This window comes from Megachile rotundata, chromosome 10, assembly GCF_050947335.1.
Source record: "Megachile rotundata isolate GNS110a chromosome 10, iyMegRotu1, whole genome shotgun sequence".
NCBI lineage: Eukaryota > Metazoa > Arthropoda > Insecta > Hymenoptera > Megachilidae > Megachile > Megachile rotundata.
In genome coordinates this window covers 11,483,601-11,499,267 of record NC_134992.1, presented here as the reverse complement: position 1 = coordinate 11,499,267, position 15,667 = coordinate 11,483,601, and the positions used below count along the sequence as shown (strand labels likewise).

Below are 15,667 nucleotides of genomic sequence, written 5' to 3'. Positions count from 1 at the left end.
CATTTTAAAGCTTTAGAACGCACTTCATTGAAAAAAAGGAATTTGTTTAAATTTTTCGACATTTCATGACAAATTGACGGAGTTGAAAAAAATATTTTAAAATAGCCCAATCCTTCATGAATAAAACAAGAAAGAATTTAGCCAAATCGGTTGAGTAGTTTCTGAGAAAAAAATTCGTAAGTGAAGCCTGTTTATAAATTAATACAGGGTGTGTCACAACTAGTGTTCTTCTTCTGACTGGTTTTCCTTAAAATTTTTCGTTATTATAAAACAGATGGAGAAAGCCATAAAAAATATTTTATAACAGCCCAATCCTTCGGGAATAAAACAAAAAAGAATTTAGTCAAATCGGTTGAGTAGTTTCCGAGAAAAAAATTCGTAAGTGAAGCCTGTTTATGAATTAATACAGGGTGTGTCACAACTAGTGTTCTTCTTCTGACAGGTTTTCCTTAAAATTTTTCGTTATTATAAAACAGATGGACAAAGCCACAAAAAATATTTTATTACAGCCCAATCCTTCACGAATAAAACAAAAAAGAATTTAGCCAAATCGGTTGAGTAGTTTCCGAGAAAAAAATTCGTAAGTGAAGTCAATTTTCGCAAAAATGGGCAAAAATTGCAAACTTTGAAAACTTGTTATTTCTTAACAAAAATTCGAAACCAGTAAAATGATGACTTAAACCCCCCCTAATTTCACATAGACTACAACATATTTTGATTAAAGCAGCATCGCACATGCTGTAACGTTCAAAAGTGATTTCGAAATGACCCATAAATAATATTGTAAAAAGGGAAAATCAAGAGACTCAAATCAAATACTTAGAACTGACGTTCTATTTGGACCTGAACGCGTGTTTAAATCTCGTAAAGAAATTAATTTGCTAGACACCGTTGATTGATGCCAATTGATAGCCACCGTGCGTCATCCAGTCCTTAATTCGCGTTTCACACACTGACACTGTCCCGGCAAACGATTGAAATAGAACGCTTCTTTGATTTTCAGACGCACTGCAACGAAGGGGAAGAACAAACCTTGTTGACGATATTGCTGGACACCAGGTTCGACAACCTTTCGCCATCCATGCGGGTCAATACCATCGACAATCTTGCTGGCTTTCTAGGACTTCATTTGGTACGATATCAAACATTCCTATGACCTTTTCTTTTTTAACAAACAAGACACCTTTATTTGAACATACTTTTTTTCGTCAGGTCCACAATCAACCACTTTAAAATCATATCTGAAAAATGTATTTTATAAAATCATTTTTTAAAAATGTATTTTATAAAACCATTTTTTAAAAATGTATTTTTTTAAATCATTTTTAAAAATGTATTTTATAAAATCATTTTTTAAAAATGTATTTTATAAAATAATTTTTAAAAATGTATTTTGTAAAATCATTTTTAAAAATGTATTTTGTAAAATCATTTTTTAAAAATCATATTCTTTTTGAATTGGTCTAAAGTATATGTACATGTGTATGTGAACGATGCAACAGCCATTGCTTTTTTATTTTGATTTCAAGAAGAAAATTTATTACATTCATTTAGTGCATATGTTCATAAATAATCTAACAGTCATTGCTTTTTTGTTTTCATTTCCAGAAGAGAATTTATTATATTCATTTAGTATATATGTTCATAAATAATCTAATAGCCATTGCATTTTTATTTTGATTTTTACAAAAAGATTAATTATATTCATTTAATACATAAGTTCATAAATAATCCAACAGCCATTGCTTTTTTGTATTCATTTCAAGAAGAAAATTTATTATATTCATTTCATACATACGTTCATAAATAATCTAACAGCCATTGCTCTTTTATTTTAATTCATTAAAAACATCATAAGATCTAAGTTCAAGAAAAAACCTCAAAGAATAATTGAATTATATCAATGTTTGAATTAGTACAATTTTACATTATGAAGGCTGCATTTGTTTTTTTTATTTGAGTTGGTCAAAAAGAGAAGTTATGTTCATTTACTACATGCGTTCATAGACAATCAAATAGCCATTGTTTTTTTTATTTGAGTTGGTCAAAAAGAGAAGTTATGTTCATTTAGTACAAGCGTTCATAGACAATCAAATAGCCATTGTTTTTTTTATTTGAGTTGGTCAAAAAGAGAGGTTATGTTCATTTAGTACATGAGTTCATAGACAATGAAATAGCCATTGTTTTTTTTATTTGAGTTGGTCAAAAAGAGAGGTTATGTTCATTTAGTACATGCGTTCATAGACAATCAAACAGCCATTGTTTTTTTTTATTTGAGTTGGTCAAAAAGAGAGGTTATGTTCATTTATTATACATGTCCATTCACAATGCAATAGCTACTGCATTTTTATTTTGATTCAGTAAAGGAATTAGAAGAAAAAGACTAATTGAATTATCCCTTAGTCCTCCACATTCAGCATCCCCTTTAGAGAAACCTCCTCTAAAGAGTTAACTTGCAAATTTCGTCTTGAAAGCACAGAAAAAGACAAATTAGGTAAAATCAGTGGGTAAGATAAGAGCGCGTACGGTCCTCGTTCGCGTCAACAAGTGAAATAATGAACGTCGCCGAGAATAACGTGTTGCATGGCCCGTGGCGCTACGATTAAATTAATTAAGACTTCTCCGGTGGAAACAAAATAAAAACACAATCTCAAAGGCGTCCAATTTATGCTCGGTACGTAGGGGAGCTTTGCAGGATACTTTTAAAGTTGAAAATTTTCTGTATTATGTCGAGCTGCCGCGATGTATCTTCCATTCCGTGCCAACGGTTCTAACTTACCTTGCAAGGACCTCTTATTTCGCAAACTTTATCAAATATTCTGCACCGAGTCAGCTTTCGCCCGGAATTAGGACACGATCCTTCATAATTTCTTCTATTCTCGATTAAACTTCTCGACTGTTCAAAATAACCTGCTTCGCTTCTGATTTATCACCAAATGGTTTTCACAATATTTTTAGAAAATACCGGAGTTCATTGTGTACTTTTGTTTTCCATTCAAGAGTGTTTCTGGCGTTGATTGTTAATTGAAGATGGCGAACGACATTGTATGCAAATAAAAATATTTTCGTGGGTATTCGTCCGAAAATATTGAGTTGGAAGCAAATTGTACCGTTGGCTCGTTTCGTCGGAATAGTCGATTCGATTACGCAAATTTAATCTCTTCGATCGAGGTGATTTAATTACGAACGCAATCGCGGGGAATCATCCGAAATAAAAAGTCCGCTTTCCGCGTTATTAAAGCGAGAGCCGATATTTCCCGAACTTTTTATAAGTTTTACTTTCGTTTCAGAGCTCCTTCTCCATGCACCCGCAGAACCTTAAGGACAACATGGACTCCTCCGTGGTCCTTAGTGGACCTGGAAACGTGAAACACCGTAAAGAGAAACACTTAACCGCGATTCAGTGGCAGGTGAGATTTCCTAGTCAGATGGTTGTAATTACAGTAGAATCTCCTTCTTGCGTAATACAATCATTTTTATACGCTTCTCTTAATCAAACTAAATGTTAGGATGAAACTGAAAGTTTTAACCGAACTAAAATTACAATTGAACCAAATTAGAAATTAAACCAAACTAAAATTACAATTAAACCAAACTAGAAATTAAACCAAACTAAAACTACAATTAAACCAAACTAGAAATTAAACCCAACTAAAATTACAATTAAACCAAACTAAAATAACAATTATACCAAACTATAATAAAAATTAAACCAAATTAAAATTAAAATTAGAATTGAACCAAACTGAAATTAAAATTAAACCAAACTAAAATAACAATTATACCAAACTATAATAAAAATTAAACCAAATTAAAATTAAAATTAAAATTGAACCAAACTGAAATTAAAATTAAACCAAACTAAAATAACAATTATACCAAACTATAATAAAAATTAAATCAAATTAAAATTAAAATTAAAATTGAACCAAACTGACATTAAAATTAAACCAAACTAAAATAAAAATTAAACCAAACTAAAATTAAAATTAAACCAAACTAAAATTCTAATTAAACCAAACTATAATAAAAACTAAACCAAATTAAAATTAAAATTGAACCTAACTAAAATTAAAATTAAACCAAATTAAAATTAAAATTGAACCTAACTAAAATTAAAATTAAACCAAACTATAATAAAAATTAAACCAAACTAAAATTAAAATTAAACCAAACTAAAATAACAATTAAACCAAACTAAAATAAAATTTAAATTAAACTATAATAAAAATTAAACTAAACTAAAATTAGAATTGAACCAAATTAAAATTAAAATTAAACTAAGCTAAACTTAAAATTAAACAAAAGTTTTTAAGTGCATATATATGACAAAACAAATTCTGAATAGGTCGGCTGCGACGGTCGCCTGTGGAAGCATCAGACGGACTTGGTAAACAGGCTACGGGAGCAGGCGAAAGATGGCACCCTGGCGGAAGTGATGCAGCTTCCGGTCTTACTGTGGCGCGTGAAGACCGAATCGAGCTATTTATTGAGAAACCGAAGGGAGACTGGGTCAGGGAACTACGAGGGCAATCCGGACGATTACAGTAATTACGACGATGATTACGACGACGACTACGATGACGGCGAAGGAAACGACGAGGATGGTGAAGACTCACCGGTGCAGCCGACCATTGTACCGGAAACGAGCGTTCCCAGAGGAAGCCTTGGTCCGGAACATCCCCATAGACATCACCATGGAGAAGAGACCATCGATTGGAACGTAAGCTTCGAATGATTTTCGTATCACCGTGGTCGAAATGATTCTAGTAAATTTAAATGTTTTACAGACGGATCAGATCGACGAGGATATTATTCCGATCGAGAATCAGCCGAACGTTGCGGAGAACAAGAGCGCCACCGACACGTCTCCAGCTGTAAGTATCGTGAAGCCGCGTCGATGGTTTCCTGAAACAAGAGCAAAAAGAGAAAACGAGAGAAAAAGAGAGAACGTGCTATATAACCGGCTTTCGTTGAAGATTCTTATTTCTGTCTTCGCCACGCCAATCGCTTGAGGGAATCGTTGCGCTTCAGATACTTTGTTAGTCTAGCTATGGGTATTTGCGTGTTCGATAATGCCGACTTAACGCCATTTTCGTGCCGCTTAGGCGGCCAAACGATCGATGTATAGAAGCTACTGTGCGAACTTTAGTCTTAAAATGAAAACGAAAGTCCGATTCTGTTCTAACCGTTTGCGTACACACAGTCTTCTTCGCCTACCTTCGTAACGTAACTAACAATGTTTCTCGTGCCCGTACATCGCATCTTACTAACGATTTCGCAGACAACAACCACTGAACTTACATCACCACCACCATCATCAACAACATCAACAACAACCACCTCCACCGCGACGACTAGCTCGACAACATCAACAACTACAACAGCAACAACAGCACCGACAACAACATCAACAACAATCCAACAACCACCGTCAACGGCCACTAGTACAACTACTAGCACAACAACGACAACCACAACAGCAGATACAACGACGGCTAGCCTCCTACCCAGCACCATTGTCCCGTCGACCGAGACGTCGTCCGAGAGGCCGGAGATCACCGAGGAACCGACCAAGAATACCAGATACACGGACAACGAATCTCTAAACGTCTCATCCGTCATTACAATACCAGAATTCATCACCGTCCCTCCTTCGGTAATCGTTCCTAATTCTAGCACCACTGGAACTACGTCGAGCACCGTCGTCGACAGAACGGAAACGGACGTCACCGGTGGTACTGTTAATGTCTCCACGGCAGAGGTAATGCTTCGATGCTTCGAGCTTCTCTCATTTGTATGATAGTCCATGCTGCGCACACGGTCGATTCACGTTAGTCTCTCTCGCTTTATAGTCCGCAAATGATAGGTCGTTGTGTTCAGTCAAAGCTGCGCCTTCTTGCAACGACGCGTGCCTCCAGAATCGTGCGTACCTTGTGTCTCGTCCTGTCTCATGCTTTTTTCCTTACTTACATACGCTGCACGCTACGATATATCGCTTTTAACGTTATGGTTACTGTGTGGAATAGGCATACTTGCACTAGGCGAATAGAAGTCGAACTCCGTTCGGGCAAGGAATACGAGTGTTGCCAAACGTTCTGGGACCTCTTCTTTATAATTCTTCGTAAAAATGGAAAACTTGCGAGTTCACAACTTTTATATTCAGCAAAATCCTCAAGGATCCTCGAGGATCCTCAAGAGTCATAATTATGTAAAGAGATCGAGTGATCAAGCTCGGAGTATGAAAAGATTTCAATGCAGCGTTCTTGTACATTAGAGATGCAATTCGCACGATTCTTGATGCATTTTGCGATCGCCGTGATCTCGTTCTTTGTTCATCGACAATGAGACCACATATAATACACCATAACCTTCGATGTTTATTAAAGTACGTCCTTTCTGCCTTCAGCCAACGGAACAGACAGTGACCTCGTCGAAACAACCCACCATTCTAGTATCTTCCACGACACCTGTGAACACGACAGATTCCATGACCGTCATATTCGTTCCGAATGTCACTACAACACCCTCTACTACAACGACACAAATGAGAACGTCACCAACTACCACGTCCACAACAACCACTACCACTACGACTACCATGGCTCCGACAACACCCACTACTATGCCCACTACCACTTCGACAACTACTACCACTACCACTACTACAACCACCGAATCGCCCAAAGTTACGGAGAACGTGGAGTACGGCGTTCACAACTTCCCACCTACGCGTGATAGGAGGCTGAAGAAGATACCGGTGACCGCTGGTAAATTGTTGAGCTACGTGATACCACCGAACACGTTCAGCGACCCAGAAGACGGAGATACGAGAAACTTGAGGCTGAGCTTGTACTTGCAGGGTTCACCTCTGAAGACCACCCACTGGCTTCAATTCAATCAGCGCACGCAAGAAGTTTATGGATTGTAAGCATCAAGTTATTCAATGTGGTTATGGAGTGTTACATGTAACATCCAGCATTACAAATTACATCTCTCGACCGTAGACTGTGTCTACATGAAACTTCTTAGTACAAGTTTCCGATTCAACGTCATCTAATCGTTCAGTTCTATGTATACCTTTGTACCTAACATGTACCTGTTTCGCAGACCGTTGGAGAATGATATATCCACCTGGATGTACGAGCTGGTGGCTGTAGATAGCGACGGACAGAACGTAACGGATCAACTGGACATTCACGTGCAGCAACACAAACTTAGTCGCAGCGTTAATCACGAGTTCAGTATCTACCTGAGGATCGAAGACCGTTCCGAGTTTCCAACGGAAGTTGACTGGCAGCTAAAGGTACCAATGTAGATTACTTCGCAGTGAAACTTATGCTTATGTATATATCATATTGTAGGTAATTCGAGGAATAGCCGAATTATATGGAGATAGCGACTCCAGACATATTACTGTTCGATCGATCGACATTGACCACGATCAAGCGATCTTCACTTGGACCAACGACAGTTTACCTAGAAGCAGCGAGTGTCCCAAGGAATACATCAATGATCTATTGCACGTACGTAATCGCTGACTAATCATTATTCTAGACACAATTTCACTTCGATGATCTAATCGTTGGTGTATGATTCATCAGGTGTTGATTGATAGAAACGGTGATCCCAGCCCTGGGTTGAGGGAAGTACTCAAACCCGAAATCAGAGTGAAACGAGTAATTTATCAGGGTATTGGACAGTGCGAGGACATGATACGACCAGAAGCACCAAGAGTTTCCACTCAAGAGCCTAAATCAAACTTCCCGCCATTGCCAAGGAATCAGGTGGATCTAGTCAATGCCACCGTTGGCATGTTGCTCGTATTTAAAGTGCCGGAGGTAAGTGTTTCGAGTAAGAATTTCTATAGCAATGATTTATAACGTGACGATCTGTAAATTCAACGCGTCGAATTTTTCACGTGTCAAATACACCACGCGTCGAATATACCACGCGTCGAATTTACCACGCGTCGAATTTCCCACGCGTCGAATACACCACGCGTCGAATACACCACGCGTTGAATTTCCAACGCGTCGAATTTACCATGCGTCGAATTTCCCACGCGTCGAATACACCACGCGTCGAATACACCACGCGTTGAATTTCCAACGCGTCGAATATACCACGCGTCGAATTCCTCGCGCGTCGAATTCCTCACGCGTCGAATTTACCACGCGTCAAATACACCACGCGTCGAATACACCACGCGTCGAATTTCCTACGCGTCGAATTCCTCACGCGTCGAATTTACCACGCGCCGAATTCACCACGCGTCGAATTTCCCATGCGTCGAATACACCACGCGTCGAATTCCTCACGCGTCGAATTCCTCACGCGCCGAATTTCCCAAGCGCCGAATACACCACGCGTCGAATTTACCACGCGTCGAATACACCACGCGTCGAATTCCTCACGTGTTGAATCCACCACGCGTCGAATTCCTCACGCGTCGAATTTACCACGCGTCGAATACACCACGCGCCGAATTTACCACGCGTCGAATTCCTCACGTGTTGAATCCACCACTCATCGAATTCCTCACGCCCCGAATACATCACTCGTCGAATCTTCAGGACACCTTCTACGACGCTGAAGATGGCTCCGCTCGCAACATGCAAATGAATCTATTGACCATCGAACGCAAGCCTATTCCACCGCACGAGTGGTTACAGTTCGATAGCAAGAATCAAGAATTTTATGGTGTACCAATGCGCAGCGATGTCGGACGCAAGGAGTATCAATTAGTCGTTACCGATAAAGAAGGTAACGCTTTACGATCAGATATTCGTAATTCATTAAAATTAAGTCCTTATTCTTAACGAAGTCTATTGCAGGTGCAAGTGCTACCGATGGCCTAGTCGTTGTCGTGCATCCTGCTCCATTGATGCATCACACAGTAGAGTTCTCGATGACTCTAGATATACCTTACGAATCGTTCGCTCATTCCGCTCTTCAGAAGCGCAATTTCATCGAAAAATTGCGGGATCTGTACAAAGATAGAGACACTAACGCGATCTCGTTGCACAGTATATCAAACGGTAGCACAGTGGTCACTTGGCACAACAGAACCTTGCCTACCTCATATTGCGCGCGCGAAGAAGTGAACAGATTGCAATCGGTGCTAGTGAAGAGCGACAACGCTCGTCGATCCGTCACGGACGAGGTCCTAGAAGCGATGGGTTCGAAATTCCCCGTGAAACAGATCATGGTGATCCCGATGGGAATATGTCTGAGTGAATTGCCCGGTGTTCACTCGCCAGACAGCTACGTTCCACCGGTGGACGATACCACTCCTGTCGGAACGTTCCACGATGATTACCTCATCACGTTCGTCCTGCCAGCTATAATAATCGCCGTGATGCTGATTTTGGCGGGTATCATCGCTTGCGTACTGTACAGACGAAGACGCAGCGGGAAGATGAGCGTCAGCGAGCAGGACGATGAGAGACAGAGTTTCCGCAGTAAAGGAATACCGGTTATATTCCAGGACGAGCTGGACGAGAAACCGGATCCAGGTTAGAACGTATTTGAATATATTTGACAACATACATAAACTTTAATAATAATAGGCACAAGGCTATAGACACAAAGATGGTGTTACGTTCAGATACACGTGTTTTGTTTTATAGGTAACAAGTCACCTGTAATTCTAAAAGAAGAAAAACCACCGCTACCACCGCCCGAGTATCAAAAGACGGAGGACGGCGCGGACGTGCCGATGTTGCCAAAAGAGAACTCCGAGGAACCGTACCAACCACCGCCTCCGTTCGCCACGAATCGCGACACCAATCGTCAGAATCGTCCCAAACCCACCCCAACGTACAGAAAACCACCCCCATACGTACCTCCCTAACAAAATACAGTCCACTCGCCCACGCGCAAATATATGCTAGCGATGCTCGGAGACTCCCCAATACACGCGCAAAACCAAACCAACTATCAGAAGAAGCCACAGTTCGTCGGTAACAACGTCGACAACTGTGGTGGATCTCTGAACGTATACAGCAATCTTAAGTAAGGCTTTCGTTGGTCCGAGATTCAATATCAGGTAATAACAGATGAAAGAATCGGTTCGCGAGAGTTCGCCAAATCGCGCCCACGTTTACTTACTTTGTAATAATATACATATTATTATACTCATTCGTCGCTATTTATCCGCGGTGTAACGTATTTAAGAGAGAAAGGAGAGTACGCGAGGGCGTTTGCCCTTGTGTTTTTTTTCTTTTTTTACTGCGATGTACGCGAGAGTGCAATTTAGGCTTCCTTCAGTTGGGAGGGAAGATCTGTTGGAAGAGGAACTTGGACTTTCAATCCCTTAGATTCTTTACGAGCTTAGATCTCTCTAGGCACAATTTATGCTCTCTCTTCTCATATTATCCTTCGATAGTACATGTGTCTCACCACAGTATGGTTGGTAGAGACTTAGGCTCTACCTGACGTTATACTGCATCTAGACTCTCCCTATAATCCCACACACGAACTATACTCTGCTTAAGTTCATGCTGCCTGGTGTCCCAACTTTCCGCCTAACTCGAGAGGGGTCTGCGTTGCACCCGAGTACTTTTACCGACCGTCTTGTATTTCACGGGAACTTTTTCTAGGGAGTGTACGGGATTACAAATCACGCGTTGCCTTTCGTAACGAATTCAAACTGTAGAGAGGAAGGATTCACTTACTCCGACCGGGTATAAGCGGATATTTTAGGTTTTAGGTTTATGAAACCGTAGAACCAGCGTCGTTAGGGCGAGATGTTTGTATTCGGCGATAACGAAGTCGCGTGTGCAGCAACGATACTCGTTCACGTTTCAGTAATCAGTGCCATTTTTTAAGCAATAAGAGTATCAATGCTGTGAACGGGAAGTGGAGAGAAAAAAACGCGTACTATTTAAATGGTTCTACTGAAAGACTTGAAACGCGGTGAAACGGTCTCCAAGTATCCAAGGACTATCGACTTAAACATACAACGTACCTACTTACATCGTATAACACTGCCACGTGAAGGATAACTGTGAAGAACTCGTCGTCGGACGAGGCAGTTTCTTTTGTTCGCCGATTACTCAATCATTTTTTTATACATTGTCTTATAAAAACGAAGGAAAGAATGGAACTCGAACTGGCCCCATCCGACGATCAGTTGTCAGACTTAAACGTTAAAAGAAAAAAGAAACTAAGAGAACTGAGAATTTTTTTAATCCGTAACTTAATCGAATATATCCGTTCGCGCGATGCCATTTGCAGAGTGACAGCAAAATGCTTCCATTGGCGCTGTAGGCCATGCAGAATAAAAGGATAACTAATGATAATATATACAAATATATAATATAAATATGTATATTACCTATTTGTCGTTCGATAGACAGTCTGATGCAGCCATTTTAAGTCGATGTCGTTTTAAAACGCCGCCAGACCCACGTCGTAGCATTTACCTTTTTCGTTTCTTTATTATTATTTCTCATGATATGCACACTGTACAGAAAGCTTTCTGTTTATCTTTAATCCACATTTTTTTTTAAGTACGTACAATTATTCTCATTTTTATAACGTACGACCACTTAAGATTTTTGTACTCGTTACACGGTGAGAAAAACATGCGAGCCTTACGTATCTTAACGATTTTAAACCCGTCGAGAGCTAATTTAATTTAGATTTTACATAGTTACCAAGCCAAAAAGTACTAACTATTTAAAGCAGAGGGGAAAATGGAAATGGATAAAGGAACAAAGTAACAAGATCTACTTTTAACCTATAGAGCGCGATGACCGTACCCGGTGCGCAGAGCGTACATTTTATGAAAGAAAATTGATTCGGGAAAAATCAGCCACTCTGTTGCAAGATTGCAAGGAAGAAAAAGAAGTAACGAATGATTTTTAGACGGGATACGGGTAAACACGCGCAAATAAGATTTCTTCGACACCTCGATGATTTCCTGATATTTTTTAAAAGAGGAAAACACGAGGACGTGGAAGAACGGAAGGAAACGAAGAAAATCGATATCTTTTTCGCGTACCTCGAATTTGATGGCTCCGTTTATCCGCCTCTACGAAGCAAAGGATACAGTGTTAACGAATCCGCAAATTTGGGGTCACTCCTAAACAAATCACGTGTGAATGATGCTGCTGATAATGATGATAATTGTGTATGTAGAATGATAAACGGATGTTTCGTATGCAAGCTAAAAATTACGATATAATATATATTACTATTAATTCACGTCTTTATAACGTACAAGGTTTAAGTATATTAACACACGCGACTACTCGAATCCCTTTTTCATCGAGCCTTGCTTATCGCGGATCTCGCACGAGACAAAAATTGCTTTTGAAAATACCTGACTGCTGGTTAGCGTTAATCGCACGATATTACGAAAGTTACCGGAGTATTTTCTATTTTTGTATCACGATTTTTGGCGTTGTTCGCTGTTCAAGGAAATTGAATGAGAGAAGTTTCAACTCCTCATGCTTTTACCAGACAAATTTATTAGGCTAGACTATTGATAAATCAAAGTACAGTGGACTCTTATATTGCCATTTTATATGGACAGCTTTCATCGTCGTAAGGAGATTCATGGAGAACATCAGGAGATTCATGAAGAATGTAATCGTAGATTTTGCGATTGGATATATTACTGTTATATCGCTGTGCTGAGTATAGTGCGCGTCGAATTACTGCGTTTAGAATTTACCACGCGTTAAGTATAGCACGCGTCGAATTTACCACGCGTTGAATATACCACGCGTCGAATTACTGCGCATCGAATTACCACGCATCGAGTACACCACGCGTCGAATTACTGCGCATCGAATTACCACGCATCGAGTACACCACGCGTCGAATTTACCACGCATCGAATTTAACACGCGTCGAATTTCCCACGCGCCGAATACACCACGCGTCGAATCCACTACGCGCCGAATTTGCCACGCGTCGAATACACCACGCGTCGAAATCCTCACGCGTCGAATTTACCACGCGTCGAGTATACCACGCGTCGAATTTATCACGCATCGAATTACCACGCATCGAGAACACCACGCGTCGAATACACCATGCGTCGAATTTCCCACGCGTCGAAATCCTCACGCGTCGAATACACCACGCGTCGAATTCCTCACGCGTTGAATTTACCACGCGTCGAATTTACCACGCGTCGAATACACCACGCGTAGAATTTACCACGCGTCGAATCCACCACGCGCCGAATTTACCACGTGTCGAATATACCACGCGTCGAAATCCTCACGCGTCGAATTCCTCACGCGTCGAATTTACCACGCGTCGAATCCACCACGCGCCGAATTTACCACGTGTCGAATATACCACGCGTCGAAATCCTCACGCGTCGAATTCCTCACGCGTCGAATTTACCACGCGTCGAATCCACCACGCGCCGAATTTACCACGTGTCGAATATACCACGCGTCGAAATCCTCACGCGTCGAAATCCTCACGCGTCGAATTCCTCACGCGTCGAATTCCTCACGCGTCGAATTTACCACGCGTCGAATCCACCACGCGCCGAATTTACCACGCGTCGAATACACCACGCGCCGAATTTACCACGCGTCGAATTTCTCATGCGTTGAATTTACCACGCGTCGAATTACCACTCCTCGAATCTACCAAGCGTCGAATCACCATTTCTAACACACCACGCGACAAATCACACCGCGCTGAATTACCACCAGTGATATTAGACCAAATCCGACCAATGCAATCTTAAGAATTTTCCACCGTGGCAATATAACCAATCTACTGTACATAGCGCCCCATTTATTCGAACTCATCAAATGGCAAATAATCAAATTGAACGTTGAAATAATCGAAATGTAAGCTATTTCCCAGGTGAGTTTCTCCAATCTCCCACTATCGTACAATCGTAAACTTCTAATGGGGTTTTAAAAATAGATGTAATTAATTTCACTCGAATAAATGGAGTTCTATGGCTGAAGGTCTGTTTCGAAGCCCTCGATGAGCCGCGGTAAGCAAGGACACCTTTCATATCATGCTTCTAATCATATCATCGCTCTCGTCCGCTGCAATTGTGTTAATGTGACGGACACGATAATTATGTACGATAGTTATAAGATGTATACACTCTACGTGGTAAAGTGTGAGGGGGGTCGAATTCGAACCAAGGATACTCGCTTTTCTTTTCTTATTTTCTTTCTTTTTGTTCAAATGGTTGAAAGTGGTTCGAAAGTATTTTGTACAAAGGAGAACGGTAGAGGTGGGAGAAAGGAACAAACTATCAAAAGTAAAGAGTGTATGTAATCGTGTAGGTTCGATTGATCCCCAAAAGAAGTAAAAAAAGTTCCATCGCGTGTAAGGAATTTCTTGTACACATAAAGAAAATGGTATATACATATTAAGAATAACACGTATTGACTGGGAATCTGCAAATTATTTTTGTCCAATATGGCGCCTCGACGGGACCGGACCAAAGGACCTCGTCGTTTTTTCTTTTTAGAAACTTAACCTTTAGAAGACGGGTGACTTTTATATTTTCAAACTAAAATCCTGTATTAAATAAAAAATAAATCTTTCAAACCCGTCTGGCACGGTGAGAACGCTTAAAATTATAAATTTCTTTTGACAATTTTAAATTAAATAATTAAACCTTTTAAAAACCTTTTCGGCTGGAAATTAAAGCTTCAAAATGGCTTCCCGTCATCCGAAGGTTAATCCACCCCTTTTTTGTTCAAGAGAGGAGATTGTCACGTTAGCTAACCATCCTTTTTGAGTGGTGTCGTCGACGAACGAAGGAACATTGAATAAGGACACACATACACACAGACATGTACACAGATGTGTTTGAGGAGTACTACATATTAAACACGTGTAAAGTTAAGAGTTAATAAAGCCATTTTAGGATAACAAGCGTCAGTTCTTGTGCCACGTTATCGAACTCGTTATCGTTTCCTGGCTAAATGGAACTACACTTATTCCAGTATAATTTCACTAATTAATGGTTTGGAATAATGTTTGAAAATATTTTTAGAAGTTTCATTACTGTAATGGGTCAGGTTATCAAATATGTCTGGGAGTTCCTTTAAGCTTGGAAATTTGGGAGTTTTAATATTTCATTTACAAGTTAATAAATATAAAAGAGGGATGGTTTAAACATTTATTATATAGAAAATTTTCAATCTTGCGTTATGAAAGAAATATTTTTTAAATATTGCTTTCTGGAGCGCCATTTGCATTTTCGTCTGCCATATGCATTTTTGTCCGCCATTTACATTTTTGTCCGCCATTTGCATTTTCGTCCGCCATTTGCATTTTTGTCCGCCATTTGCATTTCCGTCCGCCATTTGCATTTGCAAATTTAAATTTGATGTTCAGAAATGTGAGAGTTTAAGAGTTTTAATTTTTAGAAATTAATAAATATAGAAATTCGATGATTTAGAAATTTATATAGAAACTTTTCATCCTCGAGTTATGAAATAATTATTTTTTATCCAATATTGCCCCCCAGAGCGCCATTTGCATTTTCGTCCGCCATTTGCAGTATCCTTGTGAAGACAATTGTCCACTACTTTGAGCAAGGTTAATTTTTCAAGGATCCTTCCACTTCCTTTTGTGAATCATTATCCTTTCTACAATACAGTGATCCTTGTGTTCATGTTCCACTTTCAGTGACCTAGTATCCATTAAAAATTAAATG

General features: G+C 39.8%; 1 protein-coding gene across 4 annotated transcripts in view; it reads left to right on the top strand.

Annotated features, from left to right (window-relative positions):
* The window catches only part of LOC100881230 (uncharacterized), a 99,176-nt gene extending 84,296 nt beyond the window's left edge, over positions 1 to 14,880 (top strand). For 3 of the 4 annotated variants that reach the window (XM_012298578.2, XM_012298576.2, XM_076536235.1), the window contains 12 exons: positions 1,004 to 1,132; positions 3,291 to 3,410; positions 4,349 to 4,723; positions 4,791 to 4,877; positions 5,285 to 5,764; positions 6,410 to 6,927; positions 7,111 to 7,306; positions 7,365 to 7,526; positions 7,605 to 7,841; positions 8,577 to 8,766; positions 8,838 to 9,518; positions 9,633 to 14,880. In XM_012298578.2, the coding sequence (XP_012153968.2) occupies positions 1,004 to 1,132; positions 3,291 to 3,410; positions 4,349 to 4,723; positions 4,791 to 4,877; positions 5,285 to 5,764; positions 6,410 to 6,927; positions 7,111 to 7,306; positions 7,365 to 7,526; positions 7,605 to 7,841; positions 8,577 to 8,766; positions 8,838 to 9,518; positions 9,633 to 9,856 (3,399 nt within the window). In that variant the 3' untranslated portion in view covers positions 9,857 to 14,880. The remainder of the gene's footprint in view (positions 1 to 1,003; positions 1,133 to 3,290; positions 3,411 to 4,348; positions 4,724 to 4,790; positions 4,878 to 5,284; positions 5,765 to 6,409; positions 6,928 to 7,110; positions 7,307 to 7,364; positions 7,527 to 7,604; positions 7,842 to 8,576; positions 8,767 to 8,837; positions 9,519 to 9,632) is intronic. The other variant, XM_012298579.2, reaches the window with a different exon arrangement.
* The last annotated feature ends 787 nt before the right edge of the window (positions 14,881 to 15,667 follow it).